Raw genomic sequence first — 27997 nt, 5'->3', positions numbered from 1 at the left:
AGATTTATGCATGCTTTCTGGGTCGGAGGGTTGGTTGTGCTCGCCGCCGCTAGCAGAAGCCAGAGCTTTCGGATCCGACTTTACCGACCGTCCAAGATGCGATAAAATTGTGAAAACAACGCCGTTTTCGCCCGGATTAATGAGGTGAGTGCAAGTCGGAAGCTCGTTCCATCTCTCTTCTGCCTCCCGTTCTTGTTAATTTCGTCGCTGGTCCCTTAAATCGATCGCCGAAAAGCGAGACGCCCGAGCGCTCGGCACGGCTAAGCCTAAACTCGCTCCGTTTGTATGGTTTGACGTTTTCTTGTATGTGCTTTACGTCGAACTTGTAGCGTTATCGAAATATTTCCTGTAATGATCCCGGCGAATGCGTAGTTTAATCAGTCCGGTTCGGCGCGGTGACCTTAGCGGCGAACGCAGGCTTCTGCGCCGTCAGCTGTTATTTTGGGGTTTGCGGCTCCCGTGCGTGAGTCACACGCTGGAAGTCTGTTTTCACCGCTACTACTGGGCGGTACTGCCTGCGGCGGGTGTCCCCAATTCTTCGCAACGAAGCGCTGCGAAATTGAATTAGGTCAAGTTTAAGAAAAGAAGGCAAAAAAAGAAAAAAAGGGGCAGCGTTCATTGTGTGCTCGCTCTTGGTAGCCTCGAAGGCGTGACACGGGTTGTATGACAAGCGATGCCACTACGCCCCCGCCCGCCCCAACATTTTTTCCTCATTTTATTTTGTTTTTGTTTTGCTGTAATCATAACGATGCATACTTTTCGCACTGAACATACTGTTAATGCTCGTAATTGGGTCTTATTGCGCAGCGCTCTGAGTTGGTTGCAGGGTGGACGAATTGTGCAAATGGGTTACCAGCTCAGTGTTATTCAACAACGTTTTCCGTTCTTTACTTTTGTTGCAACATGTTTTTAGTCATCCCGACTGACGTTCGAGTTGATCAACTGTTCAAGAGTCCGCATACTTAACAAGGGACAATCGAGGTTGCCACACCGTAGAAAACAAAAGGAACGCCCAAAGATGTTCCGGCGAAGTAGAAATGCCGCAAATAACGTCTTATCCTATATTGTTTATTCTGGCTGCGGCGAGGCCCGTGGTTTTAGTCTTATTGCTTACCGTCGCACGTGTTGTTTGGGGGGAAATCGTCAGGAGGGAAAGAGAGAAAGCAAAATGCAGCTGGCGTGTTTCAGAGGTTGATGCCTCGTGCTCTCTCATGCGTTCACCATGTTTTGACTAGGGCAGAATGTGTTCGGAAACAATCGACTGCTCTCTTTTAGTGCGATGCTCTTTTTCTTTTCTTTTATGTTTTCTGAAGGGGCAAACATTTACCATCCCGTTTCCTTGACGACCAAGACGAATGAGAGCACAGTGTGTAAGGATAATGATGAAAGTATTCCTTTTCGTCTGTTTTTTTTCTTTTTCATCATTACTAAGCTGCACAGTCTAGATAAACTAATCAGAAATTAATGCCTTGCTTTGTTTCCTTGCGTGACTCCAAATTAAGGCATTCAAACAACTGGTTCATCCTAAGTTAGCATGTATTGCAGAGAACAGACAGAAAAGAGGAGGAGCACTTGAAACCGTGGTTGAAATGACAGGCACTAATTTTCCTTTCGCCAAGAAAAAAAAAAAAAGCTTTTTTGTGTGCTTTTTGTGGTTCTGAAAGTTTAAAAACTCGACTGTATATTCAGGGTGAAAGTCGTTCCGTCTGAATGAACTCGTTCTGCAGCTTTTTCATTTTTTCATTTTTTATGTGACTCAATGCCAAAGCAATTTACTAGCTCTTGTAGGGCGTACGCTTTCCCGATAGTAGCTGAGAACTGGACACACTTCTTGGGTGGGCATTGTTGGGAGACAAGTTGCGCAAGACTTCCGACTTTGCAGGAAGGCCAACTTCTTTACATCCATCCTCTTCTGAAAAAAACAACAACAATGTCACCGTTCTTATACGAGTGCATATACACATGCTGTTAAAAGAATGCTTGAAGGAAGAATGGGAATGATGGAGATGCAACTTGCCTATTTCCCTGAACTAGCTAACATATGCATTGGTAACAGCTAGCTTGCAAAATCAGTGCTTCGCTGCTTTCAAGTGATTCGCTTTTTTACCTGTTGTATGTTTTTGCATTCATTGGGATTGTGTTATTAGAGTAAGTATAGAAGGTTATGCACCAAGGGTGAATTGAAAGAACAAAATCTGGGTGAAAAATGCAGCCAATGTCTCTGCTGCCGACCAGTCCTTCAGGTGTTTGAATGCTGCATAATTTATATTTATTTTGAGCAGGGCAGTATGCTTATAATGGGGTTTATTGTGTTTGGAGCCTCTTTCTAGCAGAAAAGAGCATTTAATTAATTGTGCTGGAGCATGCATTTACTGTTATCTGTTCTGTATGGGTGCAACTCTAGTGCATGAAATAAATGGCAACAGTATGTGTCACGAAATAAACAGCACTGCTCAAAAAATTAACAGAATTACAGCGGTATGCCGCAGAGCAAATCTATTCTTCGTACGGTTGTTCAGGTGAGATAGACTTAAGAAATGCCACTATATTACCATGTGCATCTCCGATGATTTCATCTGGGATAGGAGTAAAATAAAAATAAATGCTGGTTTCATGTGAGGCTTTCAGGGCCCAAAATTTCTTTTGCCAGTCTGTCAACATTACTTTGCATATTGGACCCCAGTAACCAGAAGTTCTATTTACAAATTATGAGCATGTGGTATCCCACAAGTTTATTATTTATATAGACTTGTCGTATCCCACAAGTTTGTCATTTTGGGGTATACTTCTAGTTTATGTAATTTGAGAGATGCAATCCTTAGGAAGTGTAAGGCAGGTAAACTTCTTGCTGTGTAGTTATCCACATAATCTCTTCAACCTTTTGTGGGAGCCTCAGATTTCTTGACTTCCCACGTGATAACTTGTATGGTTATTGATTGGCGAGAACAACCTGATTATGGGCTTTTTGCGGAGCTAGTTGGTACCTCTTGTTAAAATAAACAGGTGAAGTTTTTTTTTTTTTTGGTAATGTGGGCAGCAGTGTTTTTGATCGCTCCTTACCTGTGTGTTTCATAAAATTCAGCTGTCCATATTAACAACTGATATATTATTATGCACGCCAAGTACAGAGGTGAATATGAAGAGAAAGAATGACAAAAGGTTTACTAAGATCAGAGATTTATACCACAATTCTCATCAGAACACGCCCCTTATTTTTCTTTTTTTGGTAAATCCCAGTACTGCATTCACACTAGGCAATGCTGCATTTTGCTTATGTAATGTTGACCTGCTGAACTGTCTTCAGTTGCTAATGTAGTGATGAGGCTGCAATTCCGAGTTAATAATTGAACCTTATCCATCAGGTCATCTCCATTGCAAGTGAGACTAACGCTTGATTATTGAAACAAATTACTGTATTTTTGGGATTAATTAGCTTTTTCAGACTTTGACTGAAATGGTAGGCATGACAATGCTTCTTGGGTCGTCATCCATGTTATTTTTATATTGGACTCTGTAGAGGCATGGTAACATTTATAACTATGCTGTATCTTTTCTTCTTTTTATCATCATTTGCATTATTCTGTTGTAATAGGGTTCCGATTTGTTCGATAATAATAATATGTGATAAGCATAGCTCTTATATCGACTTTTGCACTTTTATGAAGAGAGTATGGTTCTGTTATCCAGTAATATGTCTGCTTTGACTTTAGGGATCATTTTGAAAATTCATTAACATTTTATTTGGCATATGATTAGGCAAATGATGAGTGCAAATTGAATTAATGGTGCAGATAAACAATTTCAGTACAGAGTGGTTAAAGGGCAACTCTGCTTCATTTTTGGTTTTGAAAAAACAATGCAGTCCTCTTCAGTATCGCCCAGGAAGACCACACGTGAAATGTTACGACGCAGCTCTGTCTAAATGTTTCTTAAACGGTCCGGCAAACTTTGCAACTCGTCAAATTGCCAAAATCGGCTGACTTGAGCGGGCGAATTCAGGCGCAACCAACAGCGCAGTCACGGCTACGGCATGGGCGGAGCCAACATTGAGCTGAACGTCATTATCATGGCCCCCTTTTGCTTGTTTTCACTTCTCCGGGCGAGCGTAGCGCATGACGTCAGCAACGTTGCCTCTCGGCGCTCAGCGGTGTCCACGTGATTGGTTTAACGCGCCTGCACAGCGCGTTTCTTGGGAGCCGTGTGGCCACCCGCCGTGGTCCCGCCGTTACCGCTGTCTTCCGCGTCACAATCGCCGTCGTCGTCTCACCGATTATGATTATTGTCTCTCGGAGTTTCGTCCACACTACGGACAGCACGTGCGCAGACTTATGCCGCAGTTGTGCAGACGTCGTCGAATGCCGTAGACACCAAAACGTGGCGAAGAGTGCGGTGCAAACGACACTTGCGCCTACCACACGCCTGCCCAAATCCCGCCCCAATCCCGCCCGTCGTTTGGCCGAGGATCACGTGACATCTCGTACCACGTGATGGCCATGTACTTGTCGACCCGAGGCCAATGTTGCTGGGCGGAGCCGAAGTTTCGGTTTCGATTTCCGCTCGTGTTTAAAATTAGATTTAAAAATATATATCCCATTTTTCTTGAAGCAAACGACATAGTGTGTTTTACTAGGGCTTTTTAATTCGAAATCAATCATTATCCCGAAATCTTCGGAATTGAGCGGAGTTGCCCTTTAAAGGGGTCATGAAACGCTTTTCCAACTTTTTCCTGTTTCGCTTTCCTCCTCAACTCATAAATTGCGCATTCCACCAAACAGTCCAAGAAGACGAAAAGAAGGGAGGCCCCTCTCGCTCGGAACCTGGTTTGTGTACCCGGAGAGAGCCATTGTCCCCCTAGAAGATTAGCCCGTCGCTCAAAATTCAGACAAAAGTTTCTTTCCCTACCCCGTTCACCCCTAAGGTGACAGTGCTGTGGAAGCTACATGCTCCTTCACGCTAGCCACACTTTTGCCACGTGAGCGTGGCAAATGTGGCTGCAGAGAATGAGCTAAGTTGATGAAACGGAGGCGGTTGATTGGTCCGGCAAGCGCGTAGCTTCCAGCACAATGTCAGCTTAGGGGTGAAGGGATTAAATGAGGTCCGGCTTCGTGTGACGTTAGTTTGGACCCGATGACGCGCTTTTGGGACCGCGGATGTATCACAGTGAAAAGGCAGAGAGGTTACGAAGGGGAGAAGGTACGAAATAGTCCGCTGTGTTTTCAAATTTTCGCACTGAAAGTCAGGCTTTTGACTTTCTACCTTTTTCCTTTTGGCCCACTGATTGATGTGCTATTAGTAAAATCCCAATCTAAAATGATTTATCCCAAGCCAAAAACTGTTTCATGGGCCCTTTAAAGGAAATTCTATTATTGCCCTTTAAAGGAAATTCTATTATTATCATGGTTACCAATATCATAGTGAGGCTATCAGCATTACAGTTTCCTTTCAGATTTCTTTCTCCCTGTATGTGTACCATTGTTTGATTGAGAGTCTTGCTCTATAAATCAAAAGCTTTCTAAACATTACATTAAAAAAAAAATTTAATGTTAAAAAAGATTTCAGTAGAGAAAATTTGCTGATAGGAGAAATGTAGTATAAGATTTTGGCCTGCATCAAACACAAGAGAAGTGTCACTTGGAGTGATAAATTCAGTAAAAACTTGTCCATCTCAACGAAGAGGTCATTTTTGCAGTTACCTGTTCAAAGTTTTTGACATGTGCCAAGAATGAAGGGATCACAAAGTGTTTTCAAAAGTATATATTTTATGCATTGTGATCAGATCATATTGAAGTTAAGTTATACCAGAAATTTTGTTTCTGCTGACTGACCTTGAGGACATAAAAGGACTGGCTCTTCCCCAATCTGACATACATTGAAGACGCAGTGGATAAAACTAAATGCAAGCTTCGTGACGCTAGGAAGTGTCGATTGCCTTAGCCCGTAATAAGCCTGCTGCCTGAGGACTTAATTCACTTCTCTGCCTGCAATGCAGTAGAAAGTGAGAATGCCCCCATTGGATGGTATACTCTTCAAAATTTTTCTGCTTGCCGCAAAAGCTGCTTCATCAACTACTTACTACGTAGCAAAATGAAAAACTAAAATGCCTTCCTACTGTGCTGTGTTAAACCTTTATTGTGAGCATAATGCAAGCAGGTAAGAATCATTTCATGATCCCTTTAGACACTGAACATTTCAGGGTCCTTTTAAAAAAAACCAAGATGCATTCCTACTATACTGCAAGACAAACTTTTACTGTAAGCATTAGCAGACCAGATATTCAATCAGTCGTCAATATTTTTTGCAAAGGAATGCTTTATCGTTCCTTTAGAAAGCAAACATTTCATGGTCTCTCTTACAAAAGTACTGTAAATCAAAGTTTTATTGTGAAAATAATAGGACGGTATGAGAATCATTTCATATCCCTTTTTAGTAAACAATCCGGCGTCGGGCGAGCCTAGTCTCAGTGTGTTGTTGGGCCAACATTGGCCCTGCCTTGCTCCAACTTGTCGGACCGACGAACGATGCAGGCGGCGGAGGCATGGAGCAGCGGTCGGAGTGCCAGTGGGTCCTGGCTTCTAAGGATGGCACGGAGCACGCGCTTCCTCCGGGGATGATCTTCATCGGCCGGCAGGAGTGTGACATCATCGTGGACGTGAGTGGTTTGATATGCCTGGCATCCCCTAGCATTCCACTTGGCAAGCAAGCAACCAACATTGCTCGTCAACATGAGAAAAGAAAGCGGCTCTTTGGCGACCTGAGAGGCATGACATTTATAGGGCCAGCCTTTAGCGTGGATTATGCAGCGCGGAGTGTGCACAGGCGCTGATTGCATGCTTCACTGTGAAGCTTACAATCGGTGCCTGTGCACGCTCCGCACCGCGTGATTACACATGAAGCCTTCGCATTTAGTCGGTGACTGCTACCATCCTTAGTCTGCGGTTGGCGGCAGCAAAACGGGCTCCATGTACTACTACGAAGTCGCTCGCTTTCGGGCTTTGCGTACTACCAAAACCCTGCAGGCATAACAACGGCAGGTTGAAGAGGGAAGAGCAAGGCACACAGAGAGGGGGGGGGGGGGGGGGGGGGGGGGCGGCGGGGGGGGGGGGGGCGGGTGGCAGGAGGGGGGGGAGGGGCAAACGACTGTGTCAGGCCCAGCGTCAACAGGAAGTCAGTTGCTATTTCACGGTGGCCGACTGCTGGTTAATGCGCCGGTTCATGGACAATCCTTTTACTAGTGCGGTTTGTGGCATGTGCAACAGACTGATTTCGTGTGGGATGTGAGCAAAGGTGTTCTAAATGCAGCGCATTACAGTGCCCTTGGGAAGTGCCAAAAAGACGGTTAATTTTTATCACCATCGGGGGATGCTCGAGCTTGTGATGGTTGACTAATGGGGTATATCCGGTTGTTCGGCGAGAAGTGTTTGTCGTTTGTTTGCATGGTGGAACTGGCTTGTAGGTAGAGCGATTTAACGAAATGGTGCCTATTGATTGGTGCTTTGCAAGTTTGTCTATGCTTTATGCAAGCTTTATCAATGCCTTGGCAGTGCTTAGCTTATGGTATCTCAAACTTGGTTCCTGGGAATCCTGGACTCTCCAGTAGCCTCTGGTTTCCTCGAGCCTACTTAAATTTCATTGCCCTGCCTTTATGTTAAGTGTTCTTCCAGTTTTAAATCCTGTTTTAGAAGATCATAGCTACTTTTATTTGCATAATTATGTGCCAAACACTTCCAAGTATGTTCATTATTGTGTATGAGGCCCGTAAACTTCTGTACCGCTTCAATGCATCAGTACCAAGACTTCAAACAGAGAGAGAGGTGTTCGTCCAGATCTAAGATTTTGAGAACCATCGCTTTAGCTGTGTGGCACGAACAAGGCACTCCATGGCTATTATAAAGATTTGGTGGGTTAATTTATCTCAACTTCTACAGAATACCTTTGTTTCAGTTGTAAATTCAATAGCTTCACTCCTTCCTTTTTTTTTATGTGAAAGCATTAATTGTTTCATAGAGCGAGCCAACATCATCAGCTTTAAAGCAGCGCCAAACGGCACCTTAATTCTTTCTACAAGTGAAGCCAGCTCTCGGCTATGAAACCACGCAAAAATCCTAGGCAAACGGCACCCAGTTTCCCAGTCCCAAAGGAGTGGAGCAAAGCTGATGGATTTCGGCTTCAATCCCATCGGCTGGCGCGCATCATTGAGGCTCCCATTGGCCGCTGCGCGTCAGTTTCAACGACCGCCACCCCATGGCGCTGCGTGTCCGTCAGTTCGCCGCTAACACGAAACGTCGAATGTCAGAGCGGCGATGAGAGGGTGTGCTCTGCCGTCGACGCAAATACGCTGCAGACGACATAAGGGAGCGGAAGAATGACGTACGTGCTTTCGCTTTCGCAACTGATAAGGTGTGCTTAAATGTACCTCGAGCCTTTTCTTTTTTTTACTTGGGGACTTTTTCATTTTCTGCCATGTTTGTTGATAGAGGTCTAGAAGTCGCACGTGGGCTTGCGTCAAGAAACTGTAAGCTTTGATTTTGTTCCAATTGAAGACTGCAGCACCGAATCTCTTGGTATGTCTATAGTTGGCGACAAGTTAAGGATGCTGGTACAAGCTTGCCCCTAGTGCAAACTCTGTCTTTAATAGCATTTTAGAGCTCGCATGACGAAAGCGTGATGGAAGGCAACGAGTTCAGCTAGGAATAGTTTCTACAGCATTGTACAGCCAGCATCATTCAGCTCGGTTAACCTCTTCATCTTTCCAATAAATACTCCTTTTTTTTTTTCCTTAACCTGTCCCTTGCTATAGGCATCTTGTGAAACCACCCCGGTTCGGGATTTAGAAACGTTTTGAAGTTTTCTAACCTCGCCAACGTTGGGACTCGCAAAGTGTGAGGTGCTCATGCAAAAGATAAAGACTATCCTATGGAGATAGAGCAAGGCTTTTTTACCTTTCTAACAAGGTTTGTTTTTTTTGTAACATTTTTTTTTTTTTTTTTTAGTTCTTGACAAGGTTGAGCATCTTCTGTCTGACCCTACAAACCTTGTGTGGGAAGCGGTGGTCCTCGCGAAACAAGAAAGCGGAAGTGGGCGTTGTGGACAGACGGCTTTTTTCTGTATCTTCTCTTTTTAATAGTTTGTCCCTGTTTGATCGCTCAATTTTCATCTTTATTTTCTCCCGTCACATTATCATGCGGGTGAGCTGGAGCGAGTTTTGGTGGAGGCCATTAGAACATTGGAAAGTCATTCGACTGTAACATTTTTGCTTGAAAGAAACTAGTTAATAAATAATTAAGTTGCACAGACTTGTTCTGATACATCGACAGATTTGAGGTGTAGCATATATTTCTGCTGGATAATAGAAAATTTCTTGAAAGCTTTTCCCTCTTTCTTGGGATAGTTGTTCAAATGCTCTCGTTTGTGAGCTAAAGCTGTTCAAATACAAAGTTTCTTTCAGTCTTGCCCTCTACACCAGACTCATTGAAATTGGCCTTTCATATTTGAGCTGTAGGCCTTGAGTTTTTTTATGAGCATTGACATTCTTTCGACCTAGCACTTTTGCCTTTTTGGGTGTGTAGGTATTAGTAATGCAAAACTATCGATAGTATTATCGATAAAATCAATAGTCACCAAAAATCTATCGATAGTAAAAAACTATCGATTGTAGTATTGATAGTCATCATCATCATCATCATTTATTTTCCTTGAGGGCCCGTGGGGCATTATACAAGGGGGTGGCAATAGAACAAAAACAAATAGAACAGTAAACACAATTATAACACTGTAAGCTAGCTAGGTACGTTAGATAAAAAGAGGGTAATGGCTTCAACAAATTTAGTAGTATCATTAATACAAACGATGTTATGAGGTAGTGAATTCCAATCCTCGATGGCCAATGGTAGTGTGGAAGTCTGGTGAGAAACAGTTGATGATCGAATTGGACGTAATTTACATAGGTGATCTAGACGCGGGAAAATACGATGGGGAGGTGATAGCAGTGATTCTTTAAGGTGGCTATTGTGATAGAAAATTCGATGGAGGAGAGAAAGGCGTGATACTCGGCGGCGAAGGGAAAGTGAATGAAGGTTAGCTGATTGGCGTAATCCTGATATGCTGGTATATGGTGAGTAGTTGTTATAAATAAAACGAAGGGCTCTGTTTTGGACGGATTCTAGATTATTTGCAAGGTAGGACTGCCATGGGGACCATATAGATGAGGCGTATTCTAATTTCGATCTTATAAGAGTAGTATACGCTAGTCGTTTTACGGAGGGTGTAGCAAGTTTAAGGTTACGGCGCAAGTATCCGAGAGAACGGTTAGTATCAGAAATAACAGAAGTTATGTGAGTAGTCCATGATAGGTCAGAGGTGAGATGAACACCCAGGTACTTATAAGATGAGCATGCTATTACTTGAGTGTTAGAGAGGTAATACGAAAATGGTGTGGCACGCGAACTGCGGGAAATTGATAGGGATCTACATTTATTGAAGTTTAATGTCATCTGCCATTTTTCGCACCAATGGATTACAGACTCTAGGTCTTCCTGGAGAGCATGATGATCATGGTTTGAAAGAATGGGTCGGTAAATGACACAATCGTCGGCGAACAGCCGCACAGAAGAAGCGATATTAAGGTGGAGATCATTAATATAGATTAGGAACAGAAGGGGGCCCAGTACGGTTCCCTGGGGGACACCTGACGTTACGGTAGAGGTGGGAGATTTTACGTTGTTAACGGAGGAATATTGCTTACGGTTAATTAGGAATTCAGAAATCCACTTAACAACAGAGGGATGAATATTAATATCGTTAAGCTTTGTTAAAAGACGTTGGTGGGGTACTTTATCAAATGCTTTGGAGAAGTCAATGAAAATGGCGTCGGTCTGAATATTCGAATCAAAGCTTGAGTAAATATCAGTAAGGAAGGCGGTTAGCTGGGTTTCACAAGAGTAAGATTTACGAATAGTCGACCATCGAAAAACTGTCGTTAGTACTATTGATAGTTGACTGTCGAAAAACTATTGATAGTCGACTATCGAAAAGCTATGGATAGTACTGTCCAATTGCAAATTTTGCTATCTGACACTGACTATTCACAATATTCAAAGTTTAAGAAGACATGCAGTGGGGAATTTTTTTTTATTTTTTTTTATAATTAAATGAAATTCTTACGGTTGCACGCTTACATAAAAAGTAGATCGTGCTCGATCTATCTTTTACAAATCTGGCGTTAGTTTTGATATATATCTTGTATTTTTTGTCTTCTGGACGCTATGCTTATGCAGAAAAAAAACTGTTCTTGCACACATGTGGGTCATGGCAACAAGCTTGGTAAAATAAGCTTATTCACTTCTTTTAAACCACTGAGTGCAATGAGCAACAAAAATAATGTTTGCGGGACCTATTTTCTTTTAAAATGCATAAAAATGTCATTTTCAAAGGGCCAACAAAAGTTTCTAGGAATTATTTGTAAATATAAAAAAATTATAGATTCGAATCAAAGCTTTATAGTTGCATTCTACATATTCTAAAGCATGTGCATGCTACATTTGGTCATGATAGGACAATATTAAACCAGAAATTCTTGTGCCTAAACTGTGAAGATGCCCCAAAATTGCAAAAAGAGGAAAACACCCTAGATATGTAACGTCAGTCTTTTGTTTCAAGAAGAATAATTTTTTTTGTTAATACCGTTTCCTGAGAAATGCACCTTTTTCTGCAGAAGTGGCACCCCGTATTGGAGGATTATCTTGGGTGGAATGAAAAAATCCCAGTAGGAAGGAGAAGGGACAAGTTTAACGATTTATCCCTGGAGAACAAGGGGGACAAAGGACAAACACCAACCTCCAAACACAGCTAAGGGACTGGTGCGTGACTGAAATAAAAACGCCTGGTCCTAGTGGGGACCTCCCTATTTCCAGCAGAGCGCTCTGCCCGCTGAGCTAACCAGGAGCTATGTGTCAGTAGAGCAAACGAGTTTTAACAGCTGCCACCAGTCTAACACTAAGAAGGGTGAACGACCTGCATTTTAAGGTTACAATCTTATTGCAATAAATGCAAAGGTGCAGGCGAGGTGGACAAGAATAACAATGATAATCCCTTGAGAAAGGGAACAACAGGGACAAAAGACAAACACAAATCTCCAAACAAAACTAGGTGACTTGTGCGCGACTGAAAAAAAAATTTGTCTGGTCCTGTTATCGAACCAGGGACATAAAAAAAAGTTTTGTTCTTTTTTGTTTTCTCTGCATCACTCTCTCCCCCCCCCTTTCCTCTTTGTCTCTCTTAACTTTATTTTTTTGGTTTGTCTGCGAGGCACAACAGCTCATCTACAGCTGTGTTTCTGACTCAGAACTAACCACATGCATTGCTTTATCTCCCCTGTGCTGGAATGTTTGCCTTGTTCCTCTGAAGCTTGTCTGTTTGCAAGTTTGGGGGAGGGGGAAGGCAGACCTTGCCCCTTCCGAGTTCCGATTGGTTTGCCGTTTATTTCTCGCAGTCTGCCAGCGTGGACAAAAGGCACGCGGTGATCTTCTTCAACCCCAGCGACAAACAGTTCCACGTGAAGGACCTCAACAGCGTAACTGGGGTGAGTTGAGCGCAGAAAGTCGTTGTTGAAGGAAGGGTTAATCTGAGCTGCAGTATTGTGTACCACGACGCCACTTTGAGCTGCAACCTGGTGTAAAGAATGCACAGGGTTTTAATATAACCGCCGAAAAATAATGGTAGCCATGTCTAAGTTTTATTTCGATGGATTACTAAAAAATGTTTTCGTTTTTGGTATACTGTTGTATTTTTTGTTTTGCCCAAATGTTGCACAGTGATCATTTTTGTTTCACTTTATTTAGAAAAGGGAATGTCAGTCATTCTTTTCGGTTGTTCTTTACGTGTAGTAGTGTTTTGTGTATTTCCTGCACTCTATTAGCTGCTCACTGTAAGGGTCAGTAAGAACTAGTAAAGCCACTTGCCACAGTTTTTTTTTGTCAGGCCTTTCTTTATATTGAATAGAAATATTATCATTGTATTATTAAGGTAGGTGCTGAAAACTTGATAGAACACTTAGCATTTGATATTGTATCGCTGATATCTCGCATGTAAATAAGACAAGTTGATATAAGTGAAGGCAGCAGTGAAGCTTCAGAATTTTGCAATTCTGCAGCTTTTTCTCCTGCCTCCATCGCCCATTTTGTATTATGGGAGTAAATAAAATGAATTGAATTGATTGCAAGGCTAGGCTGCTTCTTTGAGCGTGCGCAAACTAGAATGCTCAAGCACTTGATCGAAGGAGAGTACATTTATCACGCCTTGGTGATGTGCTCTCGCTTGCTTCTATTCGCGACTCCAGCGAAATGACGCCGCGTAGCGGCAGCGCCGAGAAGCTCGGGAGAGGAGGTCGTTTCGGCTCTGTCGTCTGCTATCGCTGGTTGGTTCTCGTAGGCAGCATAGAAACAAACATTGTTTCCAGTAGGGGAGAGTCGGGAGGAATGGGACGCTTTTCACAAATGCATTTTTAGTTTTGTTTATTTTGAACGCAAAAAAGATGGTTGATGGATTATAGTACAAGTCGAAACAAGCTGTGCAAATTCTGCGAAACACAGGTTACTGCCACTTCTAGAGCAACTGCAAAAAAATAGTTTCTAACAGCTAAAATCTGTCCCATTCCACCCGTCCCTTTGGGTGGAGTGGGACATCCTTTGGGAGGAATGGGACGCCAGTAAAATATAGGTCCCAACGTCTTCAGTGGACATTAAAAGCTGAAAGTTCCACATCAAACTTGAAGCAAGCTTGCGGGCGCTTCGTTCCCCCAATAGTTTTTGGCGCTGGCAGCTTCTTCACAATATCCGTTATTGGCACAGTCCCTATATCTTTCTGCGGAGGAAAGTAAAACTTTGAGCTCTCTTCTTTCTTTCGAAGGGACTGGACACTGACGTCAGTATTGTCACTACTTTCGACTCTACCCGTGTAATAAACGTCAGATTTTTTCTTACCAAATCTGACAAGGACAAAATCGCCTTTTGTCACTTGAAAAGTTTTGTTTGGGCAATCGGCCTCAGAAATGTCCCGCCTCTCATTATCGGAACCCGACATGTCACTGTCTGAATCATCAAATGCAACGGCAACAGTGTCGTCTTCCCTTGAAGAACTGAACTCCTTCTGAAGTCGCCGTTTCTTTTTTGGGCGGGTAGTGGCGACAGTCTTAGCTGTGATAAGCACTCTTTTTTTCAGACTCTGTCGTGCCAGCCTCTCTGCAGCTTCTTGTTCAATCGCATGCTTCTCGGGTGTATCCGTAAGGACTTTTGTCCTACCTTTCTTCCTTCCTTTTTTCCCTTGTCTTACGCGGTGCAGCCTTAGGGTAGGGCCTTAGGTCGCTCGGAACAATCCGGCTGGGAGATGCAGTTGACGTCGAGGCTGCGTTGGCGACAGTAGGTGGGAAGACATCTGTAGAGACGTTGCAAGCTGCATGGCCGTTTGTCTCAAAGTTCAAATCACTTTCCAGTCGGCTTGCGCTGTCCGTTTTCTCGGTGATGGTGGCCGTCTGTCGTGACACTTCTCCGCTTACGGACGTTAAGGGTCTGTCAGTGACTGATGACATCATGTAGTCATCCGAAGTGAAGGGCTCGCTATTGAAAGGCCAAATTCCAGTTTGCTGAAAGCCCGAGATTATGTTCTTTTGTGTCACCGTTAATACGTAGGCGGATCCAACTAGTTGTGCAACATTGTGGATGGAGATGGTCTTCCCGGGGTTATTTATGAGCCAATCATTGCAAGCAGCGTTGTACCGAGATTTAAATGGTCAGTACACGGACACATCAAGTGGCTGCAGGCGGTGGCTACAGTGTGGGGGAAAGGTCAGCAGGATGACTCCGCTCTCTTTGGCCTTGTTGATGGTGTTGATGCTCATATGGCTTTCATGATTGTCGAGTATCAAGAGAATTGGCTCCTCCTTCGAGCACTTCGTATGTCTCACAGTGTGCTCTAACGCCAGCAAAAACAGTTCGCTCGACATCCAGCCCGACTTGCTTGCCAAACCGAGGCTTCCTGACGGGGCGCCTTTCAGAAAAAAATCTTTAAACCTCACGCGTGGGAAAATGAACACTGGTGGCAGGGCGTTTCCGATGGCATTGACAGTGCACAAAACAGTCACCAGTTCGCCGCGTTCTGCGGATGTAACCTGACCGATTTGCTTTTCTCCACGTGCTGCTACCTTTGGTGGGTTGTTTGCAGTTGTGAAGCCCGTTTCATCACAATTGTAGATGCGGTCCGGAGTTAGCTTGTATCGGTCGTAGACACTTTTCAGGTTTGAAAGGAAAGCATCGACATTGTTCTTATTGAAGCTTGTTGCCCGACCCAGACTGGTCGCTTCTGGCGATCGAAGCGATAGCTCGGGATGGCGGTCCATAAAGCCCATAAACCAGTCTCTTCCAGCTACCTTCTTCTGTTCCCATGACGCCGGGCACTTCCTCTTTAAGGCTGTTGCAAACTCGTACGCTAGTGAACGAACTTGCATTTTCGTAAGCCCATAATGCATTTTGCTTGCTTTCAGCAAATATTCTTTCAAGAGTACTTCATCTTCTGTTGTGAAGACCATTCCGCGGACCAAATTGGACTTGAACATGATGCCACCTGTGTCACCGCATTCTCTGTACTTCTTCACTGCTCGGCCAAGCGATGATTTTGATATTTCAAAAGCTTCTGCTACGTCTCTTATACTTTTCTTTTCATCGCACACCAATCTCACAGCATCCAGGATCAAATTGTTCGATGTTTGAGCTCTGTCGGGATGCTTCCTCTTGTAAACCCGCGGCATCTTCCTAAAAATGGAAATGGATCAAAAATTGGCAAATTTAAATATTCACGCACACCAAGCACGCTTAACGTCCTTGCATGCACGTAGCAGCACTCATATTGCTGCCTATTATTCACGTGCTTATTCCGGGTTTCTCGCAAATGTGTACAGTAATCACACCTTTTTAGTGGAGAAACATTGCATTTTATGATGCCCCGTTGGTTTAGCGCGTCTTAACGTCAAGTGTCGCAGAAACAGCCTGTATGTTATTTAACATCACGGCACCAAGCATTTGTACACTTTAAATAACAAATAAAAAAATAACTGCTTTCGGATCTAAAGCGGCACAGCATTGTAGCTTATTCGCTAGACACAGCACCAGCCGTATGGTGGGGAGGAATGGGACACTGTCCCATTCCACCCGCGACTCAAATGTCCCATTCCTCCCCAGGTGGTTCGCCCAACAAAAACTACATTCAATGGCGAAAATTCTCTTGTTAGGGCTAAACTTGTTATTGCATGAAGCACGACCCTAACGCGTGTTTTTCGAAGAAAAATTGGTATCAGCATAGGCAGGGTGGTTTAAAAACTGAGAGAGGTGTAATTGAGTAAGCGGATACTTACTTTTGACACGTGAAAAACAAGAGTTGTAGTCAGAGAAAGCTCCGTCCGGTGAAGACGGCCACCATTACAGCCAGGCTATCGGTATGCTAGCGCCACCTTGTGAGCAGCCGATGAACGTGTTTGAACTAACTCTTGGAGAGATAAACGAGCTGTCCCATTCCTCCAACCGTCCCAAACCTCCCGACTCTCCCCTAATTATTTTTATGATTCAGCCGTTTCATTCTTATGCACTGCCTAGAAGGTTTCTAGCGTCGAAAAATCGCTTTGCTTTCAAATGTTACACTGATTTTACGCTGCAGCGCAGGAATTTGTGGTAGACCGCATACTGAACGACGAAAACGATCTCCTTTCGTCCGCCATTTTGCCTGAGCAGCTCGCCCCCTATAGTTTGCTGGAGTTGCGAATGCGCTGCTGCTCGCGTTTTTACACAACACTCTTTTTTGAGCTAAATTTTATGTCGGTGATTGGAAATGACGATTATACAAAAAAGGAGTCCAGTTATATATAGACAGAACCTCTGAAAGCCTGTGAATGGCATGGAGATAAATGGCGTAAGCTGTAAAGAAAGTGTGCGAGTCAACTTCCAACAAAGATTTTTCTAACTGCCCAACTTTTTGCTCTCATCTTTTCCAAACTGCCTTTTCACATTCCAGTGGAGTCAAGCTCTGTGATGAATAATTAATTTATAAGGCGCAAAACTTGCAGCTACATTTTCTGAAAAATGTCCTGGATAGGTCTATAACTCATTGGTCGCCATGCTTAACAGATAGGCAGCTATTATCTGTTGGCAGCCCACCAAAGATAATGAATATAAATAGTGGATAGCATGCAGTTAGTTGACTCGTACTTGACTTCATGCTTGGTTGGTCTGCCACCCCGGCTCCGAAGCACAGCGGGCAAAGCGCCAGCCTATGGATCCCCAGGTGTCAGGTTCGAATCCCGGCCAAGGTGCCCGCAATATGACTGAAGCACATTGCAGAGAAGGCGCCGTGTAACCGAGCTTTCGGTTGCACGTCAAAAGGTCCCCAGGTAGTCGAAATGAATCCTCAGCCCTCTGCTGTGGCGTGCTAGGTGCCCTTCGTTGCTTTTGAACGTAAGACCCCCAAATTTGACTTTTGATGCATGGCCGGTCGTCTCCGAAGCCACAACAAATGTAAAACGTCAATGCATATTAATGTTTTCAAATTTTTTTTTTTTTTTTAATTTTTGGTATATCGTAAAATTCTGTAAGGACGCCCTCCCCCAAGAGATTGCCCATCCCGTTTTTCTGGCTAAATATCTGTAACATAAAAATTGCAAAACATCGCCCACCCAAAAAATAGTCAGAGTGCAGGCGAGCTGGTGTAAGTTGAACATGATTGTAAACCTGAGACTGGGGCAGAAAAGAGAACACAATAGAGGGTAGAAAAAGAGGAGGCAACGTCTCATCTCAGCTGCAAAGTTTATTTCGTACACGCCTTATATACCACATCTCCAACGCCGTCTCTAAAAAAAAAAAAAAAAAAATCTGACAAGAGGACAATGACATTTGGGTAAACCTTCTCTTATCTCCCTTGTCCTCGGCTGTGAGACACACACACAAAGGGTCACATTCTAGCATAACCACCGCCACCCGGCGAACGTAGGTGAAATCACTACTGAACACAAAGAAAGGGTTTGACCTTGAAAGTTGCGTTTCCTCTAACAACCCGCTTAGTCCGAAGAAACAATACTATACACTGCTAACAGCCGGAACTGGCGCCATCTCCAAAACTGAGAACGACATTGCCCTCCTACCACGAACCACAAATGGCTAAACACTGCGACTTTCTCGAACAAGTCCAAGGATATATATATAAACAACGCTAATACTAAAAAAAAAAGAAAAAAAAAAAAATTAAAACGTTTATTTTTTTTTAAATTTGAGACGTTGTCTCCTTTTTAAAAAATTGAGACGTTGCCTCCTCTTTTTCTACCTTCTGTTGTGTTCTCTTTTCTGCCCCAGTCTCAGGTTTACAATCATGTTCATCGCCCACCCCCCGCTTTCCGTCGGACGTGAAGCTATGTCCGGCGGGAATTGCGCATCAACGGCGCGTTCTGCGGCACCAGTACGCCTGTATATTGCATCGTGAAATGCGAATCTGCTGCGTGCGCGATCTGCGGTATCCATTTCCTGGAGAGGCGAGGTCTCGGCAGGTTTCCGCTGGTCCTTCGCACCGTGAGACTCAAATCTGCCGCATCCGCAGCCTGCGGTATCCTTTCCCGTGACATAGGAGTTTTAGCAAATTCCCGCGTGTTTATCGCATCCTGAAACCCGATTTTGCCCTGTCCGCGATCTGCAGTATCAGTTCCCGCGTCATGTAGTCTATAGCTGGTGCACACGTGCTTATCATTAATTTTCGATAAGGTTTTGGTGTGTCATCTCCAAAGATAGCCCACCCCATGTTTTTCACCATTTATCTCTTCATTTTGGGTGGGAGTTCTTAGGGATTTTACTGTACTTTTGTAAATTTCCTGCTAAAAAGAATTTTTTTTTTTTTTTTTTTACACTTTTTGTATTTATTTTATTTTTTTCATATATTATACTGTCAGCCTGCGAGGGCTGTTGCAGGGATAGAAATCACAACGTAATAAACAACAAACAAACTCAACACTTGCCCAATAAAAACTTCAACATCGTGCCATGGATAATCAAAAGCATGAATCAAGTGGTAGAAAAATATTTTTAAAAAAGGTACCATATATTAGCCTTCATATGCACAAAAAGGAAATGCCACTGCCAAGTTGCAACATGTAGCGTAGCGTACGTCTCAAACAACCATACATATGTATCATGCATCCCAAACAATCACCCATATTTCATTAATCTCAAACAATATTTTTCATGCATTTGGAAAGCTAACTGAGGGAGTGTAGGTGTAGGACATGGCTTTATCTGGTAAAGCATTACACTCTTTGATTACTTTTAGGAAGAAACCGAATTTAAAACATTCATTACGAGCAGTTGAGTTTGAAATCTACATGCCATATTTATTCCAAACATAAACATGCTTGAGGATTCGCTTGCATGGATTGCGAAGTAGTCGAATTTGTTAACTTTAACATGATTATGGATAGTTTGGGAAATAAATTTTAACCTATCAAGTTTAGGTTTAGTTTCGAGTGAGGGAAGGTTGGCAAGTTTCCCCAGTTTAGCAGGAAACAACGTGGCAATATTTATTAAAAACAAAACATAACATCGCTGCCGTTTTTTTTTTTTTTTGTTCATGTTTAGGGTAGAGGGGTCTCGTATGATTTTGGCATATTCAATAATAGGTCAAACTAGGGTTTTATAAGCAAGTGTTATTATTTCAAGTGTTAAGCTAGCTATGTTAATTATTTTTTTCTTTTTGTGATTGTGTGCTGTGTTTTTTTTTTTTGATCCAAGATTGTCTATCGTCTTCCTTTTGCTCGCCTTTTTGCAAACTCTGCACACGAAGCTTTATCACAAAAGAGAACAAAGCTTTTGCCCCTAATAAAGTGTCTATTGTCGAGCCCTCCCCCACTGTAACGAAGGGCGATCTCTAAGATGGCTGACAACTCGATAAGGAAGCGTGTCACAAGGTCACGCAACCCCCCCTCCCTGCAAAATGAGAAGCTCGGCTCTACCGCACCACTTTAAACTACTGTACTTTATCAATAAAAAATGAAGTATGAAAAATAAATTTGGCAAATGTATATCAGTTTTTATTAGTTTAAACCAAAAACACCAAACCCAAGGTACATACTAAGTAAAAACTCATTATAATGGACCGTAATATTGATGAAGATTTTGGTGTGTTGTAAAAGGAGCATCTAGAATGGACAGAGTACTCTTACTACAGACTTGACTTTAAGGTGGATTATGACTGGAATCTGTTCTAACGAGTGACACTGATAGAAAGTGAATGGATATTAGAAAAGCATCAGTTTATTGAAACTTCTGAAGTTCGAAAGGTCGGGATTTTTTTATTAAGCTGTACTAGCGGTCGTCATCGCTGCACGCTTTGGGTGAGGCTTGCAAGGCACCGGGCGCGACGAGAGCAGTTCACAAAATGGATGCCGTCGCTACTGAACCAAAGCCACATACAGCCTAAGCTCGTAATAACAGACCTTGATTTTGACCAAGATTTCGGTCTGTTGTAAAAGGAGTATGTTGTATACAGATAGGAAGTTGAGTCGATGGTACATAGAGGAAAACCAACCGAACTTCACGATTCGGCCTGTTATATTCAAATATCTGTTGTAACCAGGTCAGTTGTAATGAGCTTAGACTGTAATGTCAGAAATAACGACTGCCATCAGAGTCCTCTATATTAGAATGGTGAACTACTTACAGACTCTCTAATGTAGTTCATTATATCCAAATGGACTGTATTTACTCGCCCTATGAACAGTTTTTTTCCCAAAAAATTGACACATATTTGGAGGGTGCGTTCATTATGCGAAGTAAAATTCGTGCATTTACACACTGTGCAAAAGTCTTTTTAGGTGCCAATATGACACGGCAGGGTACTGCGGCACATCTCCACTGACGGAGGCATACCCACAACTGGTCGTGGGCGTGCCACTGTAACCATGCTCTATAAATCGCAAAGCTTTCTTAGGGCCCTTTTAGCGTGCCTTTTGCCAAAGGAAAAGCGTCCTTCGAAGCTCGCTCGGCATGGAGAGCGACGCGACCGTTCTTAGGCCTAACCACTTTCACGATTTCACTGTCCCAAAGCGTACGACAGATGATGGCGTGTTTGTTGACATCGGTGCATTTGAAGGATGAAGCATGTCCAGGGTTGGGCAATTTCTCGACCCCAGCTTCGTTAGGTTTACGTACCACTCGGTTTTACTGTAGATCCCTTCCGAAACTACTCACTTGCAGCCATTTTGAGAGCGTGTTTTGCTACGCTTGGGGCCCTAGCGATGCTCCATACCACGTTCAAGAATCTCCTTTCTTGTTTACAAAAAAATTATCTATTTGAGGTACCTTTTTGCCTGCAAAGTTTTGAAATATTCCTGCATATTTCGCGACATTATTTTACCTTAATTTTTACAGCAAGTGATTTTTGTGGTCATGCAGGCAACTTTGGTTACATTTTACTATAAAAGCTGCATGAAATCGCATGTTCAAAGAGAAGAAAATGTTACGGGTCAGTTTATATATTTATTAACTAATTGAGACAACCGTAAGACGGTGCCATTTCGCTGCACCTAGAGGAGTTGTTCTGAAGCCTCTCCTTCCTACACCGTGGCTTTCTCACTTTTTCTTGAATTTTTTGGACCACAAGATGTTTTTTTTTAAATATTTAGTTCACTCTGAATTTTTTTTTTAATTCCCTCGTTAGCCCTTAAAGATTCCTGCAGTCTCATTAAAATTCTGCTTTCCCTTTTCACCAAAATTGAGAGCGAAAATTCCCTGAAAAAGTCAGAATTACCTGCATGGAACATCACTGTGCTTGGCTTGGCTTGACTTGGCATGGCCGCTCGGTGACAAAAGAAGATTGGCTTGGTGGGCCTGGTAACCAGCTGAGTTGGACGCAATTCGAGATTGTGGAGTCGAAAATTGGAGGCACATTTGTTACGCGAGAGAAAAAAAAAAGTCAAAAATGCCCGTTGGGGGGGGGGGGGGGGGGGGTGCGTTCATTTTGCGAGTATGTTCGTTATGCGAGTAAACACTGTATGTTATAATTGAATCTGTTATAAGCAGAGTTGGCTCAATGGCATAGATAGGAAGACTAATCAAACTTCACAAATTGGCATGTTGTAACCGAACGTCTGCTGTAACCAGATCTGTTGTAATGAGGTTATACTGTATTCCATTAAATGTTACGATACCTGCCTCCTACGCTTACGATGTGCGTTATCCAGCACTCATTTGGATTATTTGTCTGCCTCTCCTGTAGACTTACCTCAACGGGATCCGGATACCGGAGCAATCATACGTGAAGCTCAACCACATGGACTGCCTGAGGTTTGGCTACGATATCCTTTTTGGCTGCTCCCAGCGGGAGCGTTCGAAAACCTTGTTGCACCCAGATTCTCCGCTCCTGTCTTGGCCGACCGGGTGGCCACTCTGCTCAGTTCCGATTGGGACAATGAATGATCTTGGCTTGATAGATATTGATGATGAGACATGCCATAAAATCCCGTGAGTGCACCCTTCCCTGAAAGGTTGCCCACCCTGTTTTTCTGGTAAATATCCGTAAGTTAAAAATTTCGAAACGCCGCCCTTAATTCGCGTCGGACATCACGTAATCGCATCAACCCCACTGTTTGCGGCACCGATACATATGACAAGCGAGTTAGCAGCGGGTTCCCTTGTTTTTTCCGCGATTTGCGCGTGCGACATCGGTTCTCGACGGCATGCAAGTTTAGAGCCGGTTTCCGCGTGCTTGTTGCACTGCGAAACACGAATCTGCCGCATCCGCAGTGTGCTGTATGCTTTCCCGTGACACTGGTGTTTGTAGTGAATTCCCGCGTGTTTATCGCACTGTGTAACAGAATTTGCCGGCCGTGTCAGCGATATGCGGTATCAGTTCCAATGTCTAGTACTTGTGTGTTTCTCATTAATTTTTGATAAGGGTTTGTTGCCTAATCCCCAAAGATAGCCCACCTAATTTTTTTACCATTTTATCTCTTCATTTTGGGTGGGCGCCCTTACAGGATTTTACGCTACTACATTTATTTGGCGGAAAACGCGAAAATGTGTTCGCTCGATCTTCAGACATGATGACAAACTAAAACATCGGCTGGAGGAAACAACGTTAGCTCCCTGTTGTCCTTGAGGGGAAGTATTTACTCTGTATACCGTGAAACTCGTTTAGAACGAACCCACGTACAGCGAATTATTGTCGACATCGAACTCATGGAAAATTTAAATAAAAATGCATGTAAAAAGTACTTTTTATAGTGAACAATATATAGGCTATATCGAACTCCCCCCCCCCCCCCCCCCCCCCCTCAGGAAGGCTTCCAAAAAACGCGCCAGCAATCGTCTTCTATACTCCGTTTCACCTTCAGTCCGAGCGCAGCGGGCACTAGGAACCATCCCAGCCAATCCGTCGTGGAGAGAGCGTCATGTGACCTTGAGCTCCCTGCGTCGCTCTGCTCAACCGGCAGGTCACGTGATTTTCTCCCGGCGCTGGATCGGCTGGGATAGCTCGTGGCGTCCACTGCGCTCGGACTGAAGGTGGAACGGAGTATAGCCTGTGCCTTCCCCCCCCCCCCCCCCCCCCCTGCGCCCCCCTCCCCCCAAAAAAAAAAAATTAAGGAAGAAAGAAAAAATTCCAAAAAGCTCAAGCCACGAACAAAATTGACACAAAGAAACGATTTAGAAGGAGAGAAAGCTAAAAAAAAGACTCTCTGCACGCACGCACACAAAAAAAAAAAAAACTTAATCCCAAAGCGCTTGCTCACGAAGAGAAGTGATTCAGAAGGGGAGGTAAGCTAAAAAAAAGAAAAACTTGGCATGCATGAAAAAAAAAAAAAAAAAAAGCTTTCCAGCGTTTTGTTACAAGGTGGGAGCGAAGAGATGAGAAAAAAAGAGAAGCTCTCGCCTTACAGCGAACGCATCGTGGAAGTTCGTTGTAAATGGTTTTTGCTATATCGAACTACTTGCTATATCGAACTGATTGTAGCGCTTCCTGCTGTTCGTTATAAACGGGTTTGACTGTATACACCTGCAGTTCGGTTGTAGTGGTTCACTGGGTTGCCTAGAGGATAAGACATTTTTTTCTAATGTTTGGTCTTTTCGTAATCTTTAATACTAATGCTGTTCGGTAAAACCATGATACTTTGGCGAGTCTTTCCTGGAAAATCCACCTTTATTTACTCTGGGGCCTTTTCTGCTACGTGCGTCGCTGGTCGTTGTAGGTATGGCCGGAGACAGCAGGATACTCGCGAGGGTCTACATTGTTTTAAGGTCAAGCCGGTCAATTCATTTTTCACACTAATTAATAACGGCACGAGCATATGTTGCCCGTATATTGGTACAAGCACTTCCGTAGTATTAGCAGTTACAGGTTGCCACATATGTGGTACCTCCAGTCCTCCTTTCGCTAATCTTTGCCCGCGCGTCGACATCCTCGTACGCATCTCTGCCAGTGCTGCCGTCGGTGCCGGCCATCCGCACTGTCTCTCCCAATGCCGGAAAAGCTTCCAGGATTTCGAGGAGACCATGGACGTCTTCCTAGTTACCTGAGCAGGCTTGTAGCCGTACCCGATGAATTTCCCCTCCCTCGGCGCCCAGGGTGAGCCAGGAACATAGAAGGACTGTGGCACATCTCATGTGCTGACTAGTCTTGCCTAGAGCCGCCCAGTTAGCTACGCTTACGGTAACAGCACACGTCACATACCTTTTTTTTTAGCGGGCGGCGGCGTTTTGACGCTTAGCACAAAGCTGGTGCAGTCGGCTATCGTTGCCGTTCCGACAATGCGACTTCGTATAAGTAAAAACAATAATTTTCAGCATCAGGATGACCGAAGCGTCTTTGTTCCAAAGCGTCGCTTAATCGACGGCTCCATTCTTGCCCCACGGTCGAGTTTCCTTGACTGAGTGTCCCTGCCCACGTCACGAAGTGTTCTACGTCAAGAGAGGCTCGGAACGTGCTGCGTCGTCGTCACCTCTGGGCGTAGTCTCTCCCAAGAGAGCAGTCGGTGGTTTCGGCACCGGGGATCTCGTCATCAGCGAGGTGGGCCGCCTTCCTTTTTTTTGCCCGGCAACCGCGAGAGTCGACATTTCGTAGTGCTAGGGTCTTGAGTTGGACGCACATATCACGATGTGTCAGTGCAAACGAGCAGTCGCCAGGCTTTACGGTTTTTCTCTAAAACCGTAAAGCCGTTGTCGAAACAATGAGTGCAGTGGCAAGTGCTTGTTTGGGGTGCTAATGTAAGCGGTAAAATTCGATGCCCGCGAATAACCTTTTGACGTAAGATGAGACGAAATCCACTACATTGTGTTTGCCCTGACCTTGTCGCACAGTGTGCGTCTTGTTACGACGTAGAGCAAGTTTCAAGGGCATGGCAAAGAGAATTTTCCGTTTGCTTCGAGCAACCAGTATTTGTGGATGGTGTCTTTCCAGACAGCCTGATGAAGTAGCAGGTGTTTCACAGTGTCTGGAATGGATTGAGTAGGTCCAACATGTGTAATGTTGTTGGTAAGGCTCCCTAACAGTGGATGAAAACTGCCGTGACAGTGCAGTCGAAGTGTGATGGAAAGGGTGCTTGGGGTGAAATTCTGACAAATGCACAGCCATGAGTGTTTAGAATTGACTTGGTTTTTGCACGTAGTCAATTGTTTTGAACACATGAGATTGCCTCGGAGTCGATTACGAAAATGCTATAGCTGGCCTTTAACGGCTACGCATTTGCTCCCTGAGCTTCTGTTTGTGGTGGCTAGGTCTTTAGATTCGCAGTTCTGGTGTATACTTTTGCGAGTTGCATCAAAATGCGGGAGGAGTTGGTGCTTTCTTCCTTGCTTACAAGAAACCTGTGATGTTTATTAGTCTTCAAACTATTTGAATCGGCACTGCTTTTGTTGCAGTGTTTGAACTGCTTTTGTTGCAGTGTTGAAACCAAGTCTATTGGCCATATATTTACTTTTAAACCAGGGGAAAGTTTGCTTTGTTCTAGACAGTTGGGAATAAGTTTTACTGCCCAACAGTGAACCGGCGCATGCCGCTGGCATCACTTTTTCAGCATTGCCAATAGGAACTTTCCGTTTGAAGCGAATGGTGCAAAGCAAACTAAAAATAAGAAAAACAAAAAAAACTTGTGATTAAAAGAAAAAAAAAAAAAAAATTGGGGCCACAAGTTTACCAATTTTATTGGTATGTTGAGTGAGAGACTATACCCGAGACACAATCATTCCAGTATCTGTAAATGTTTTCCTCTATCTATTGTAGACCACATTATGTCTGGACTGAAAAACTTGGCTGTCTCTGTCATTTCGCAAATGCATTCTAAATGCATAGCATTTAGAGGGCCTCTTTATGAGGCTCCCTTCTGCGGACACAGTTCCCCTCAAGGGCACATTGCGGGGGTTTTGCGAGCATATAAAGCTTTCACAGTGTCGCATAGCCTCGATGATGTCGGTGTCACATGGTGTCACGTGGTATCATCGAGGCTACATGCCACGGTCCCAAATTTCCCGAGGCTGGCACCGCAAACGCTATGCATGTAAAACATACCTGGCCTCTTTCAGGACACCAACTGTCGCGAGAGGAGCGCACCGGTCTGCGACGCCGCCATGAGTCCGTCTCCGCCGCCCCGCCGCCGCTCCCCGAGTCCCTTGAGCCCAGTGCGGCTTTCTCAGTCCCCTCCGGAGAGCGTACCCCTGCGGCGGATCTCGCTGTCCTCCTCCCCTGCCACGCAGTCTTCCTCGACTGCGTCGACTGCGCGGTCACCTTCGACCGCATCTACGGTGACCTTGCAGTCCCCGAGCCCGTCCCGGCCGTCGGTGATTTCGCCTACCCTCGGCTCGGGGAATCGGCAGGACGCCGATTCGCTGGAGGACCTGAGCCGCACGGAGGAGGACTGTTCGTCAAGCACGGTCCGGGAGGTTGTGCCCGGCGGCCGGCCTCCCCCACACCCCACGACGCTGGCGTGGAAGCCGCTTCGTGCGAGGGCGGGCGTGGAGGACAGCGCTGCAAGCAACGAGTCACCGTCTCCCGGCGAGCTCCGGCCCGAAGGTGAGTAGACGTTATGCGGGACCCTTCGTTTTTGGCGCTCGCGACTGCTTATGACCTAGTGCCTTAAAACTAGTGATGAACCGAATCTGCCGAACTTCAAATTTGGCAAAAATTCGGCAAATGTCTGCGCACGCGCGAGAACGCGACGGAGCCTTGGATTGCAAATGGACGCCGTGCAGTCGTGCGGTTACCATCGTTCAGTGTAATACAATTAGCGGTTACGGCGCGGTGTGGGGTATACGCAACACGGTAGCTGTGCATTTGTGAGCGAGTGTGGTTCTCTTCAATATTTTCTGCCTCAAGAATAGAAGATCGACCAGTAATTTACGCAGCCCACTGCGCAAGTGACAAATGATGCGGTGCATTCTGAAACATTGAGACATTGGCCGACAATTACTTTAACGAAGTGTCTAGTGTTACGTCTGACCTAACCCCAAGTTACGTCCAAATCTCCGCCTTCCCCAGGTTCACGGGGGAGAGAGGAGGGCAGGGGCAGGGGGAGGGGGAGAGGGAGGGAGGGTTAGGTCTACGCTTTTCAGTGTTTTGTCCGGATGTAACGCTAGCCACAGCGTTACTTTAAAGCTCTCGTCGCAGTTATAACAATTCTGTTTTCGGCTCAGGAGTAGTGTGTTCCAAAACAAAATAATATTGCTTTTTCAATTAGTGTTATTTCACGATTTTCATGTATCTGCATAAAACTCAACACGGCACTATAATGCTCGACGTTGCACATCCGACATTCACTCTCCCTATCTTCCGAAACGTTTGTGTGTGTCCTAACACCAGAAACAGGCTTTTAAAGGTCGAAAATGAGATGTTGCGAATATGGGACGCACACTTTCATGCAAAGCTAACGTCAAGTGACTCAAAATCAAAGAACATGCATATTTACAATATTATTATTATCTTTTCCGGTGAAGGC

The 27997-nt window shown here is 44.3% G+C and overlaps 1 protein-coding gene across 1 annotated transcript; it reads left to right on the top strand.

Moving 5' to 3' along the window:
- The first annotated feature begins 9 nt into the window (after positions 1-9).
- On the top strand, positions 10-27098 carry LOC121834426 (serine/arginine repetitive matrix protein 1-like). Its single transcript, XM_042288113.1, has 6 exons — positions 10-144; positions 6525-6649; positions 12488-12577; positions 22291-22369; positions 24956-25077; positions 26589-27098. The coding sequence occupies exons 2-6, from the start codon at positions 6536-6538 to the stop codon at positions 27081-27083; spliced, it is 900 nt and encodes a 299-aa protein (XP_042144047.1). The 5' UTR covers positions 10-144; positions 6525-6535; the 3' UTR covers positions 27084-27098.
- Positions 27099-27997: the final 899 nt, after the last annotated feature.

This window comes from Ixodes scapularis, unplaced genomic scaffold (genome assembly GCF_016920785.2).
Source record: "Ixodes scapularis isolate PalLabHiFi unplaced genomic scaffold, ASM1692078v2 PGA_scaffold10__122_contigs__length_95168666, whole genome shotgun sequence".
Classification (NCBI taxonomy): domain Eukaryota; kingdom Metazoa; phylum Arthropoda; class Arachnida; order Ixodida; family Ixodidae; genus Ixodes; species Ixodes scapularis.
This window is presented reverse-complemented; position numbering and strand designations above follow the sequence as displayed.

Bases quoted from the DNA above. Each gene is read 5' to 3' on its own strand.
- LOC121834426 (XM_042288113.1), top strand. From the start codon at position 6,536: ATGGAGCAGCGGTCGGAGTGCCAGTGGGTCCTGGCTTCTAAGGATGGC. The intron at 6,650-12,487 runs GTGAGTGGTTTG...TATTTCTCGCAG, and splicing joins AGTGTGACATCATCGTGGAC to TCTGCCAGCGTGGACAAAAG. The intron at 25,078-26,588 runs GTGGGCCGCCTT...GGCCTCTTTCAG, and splicing joins GGGATCTCGTCATCAGCGAG to GACACCAACTGTCGCGAGAG.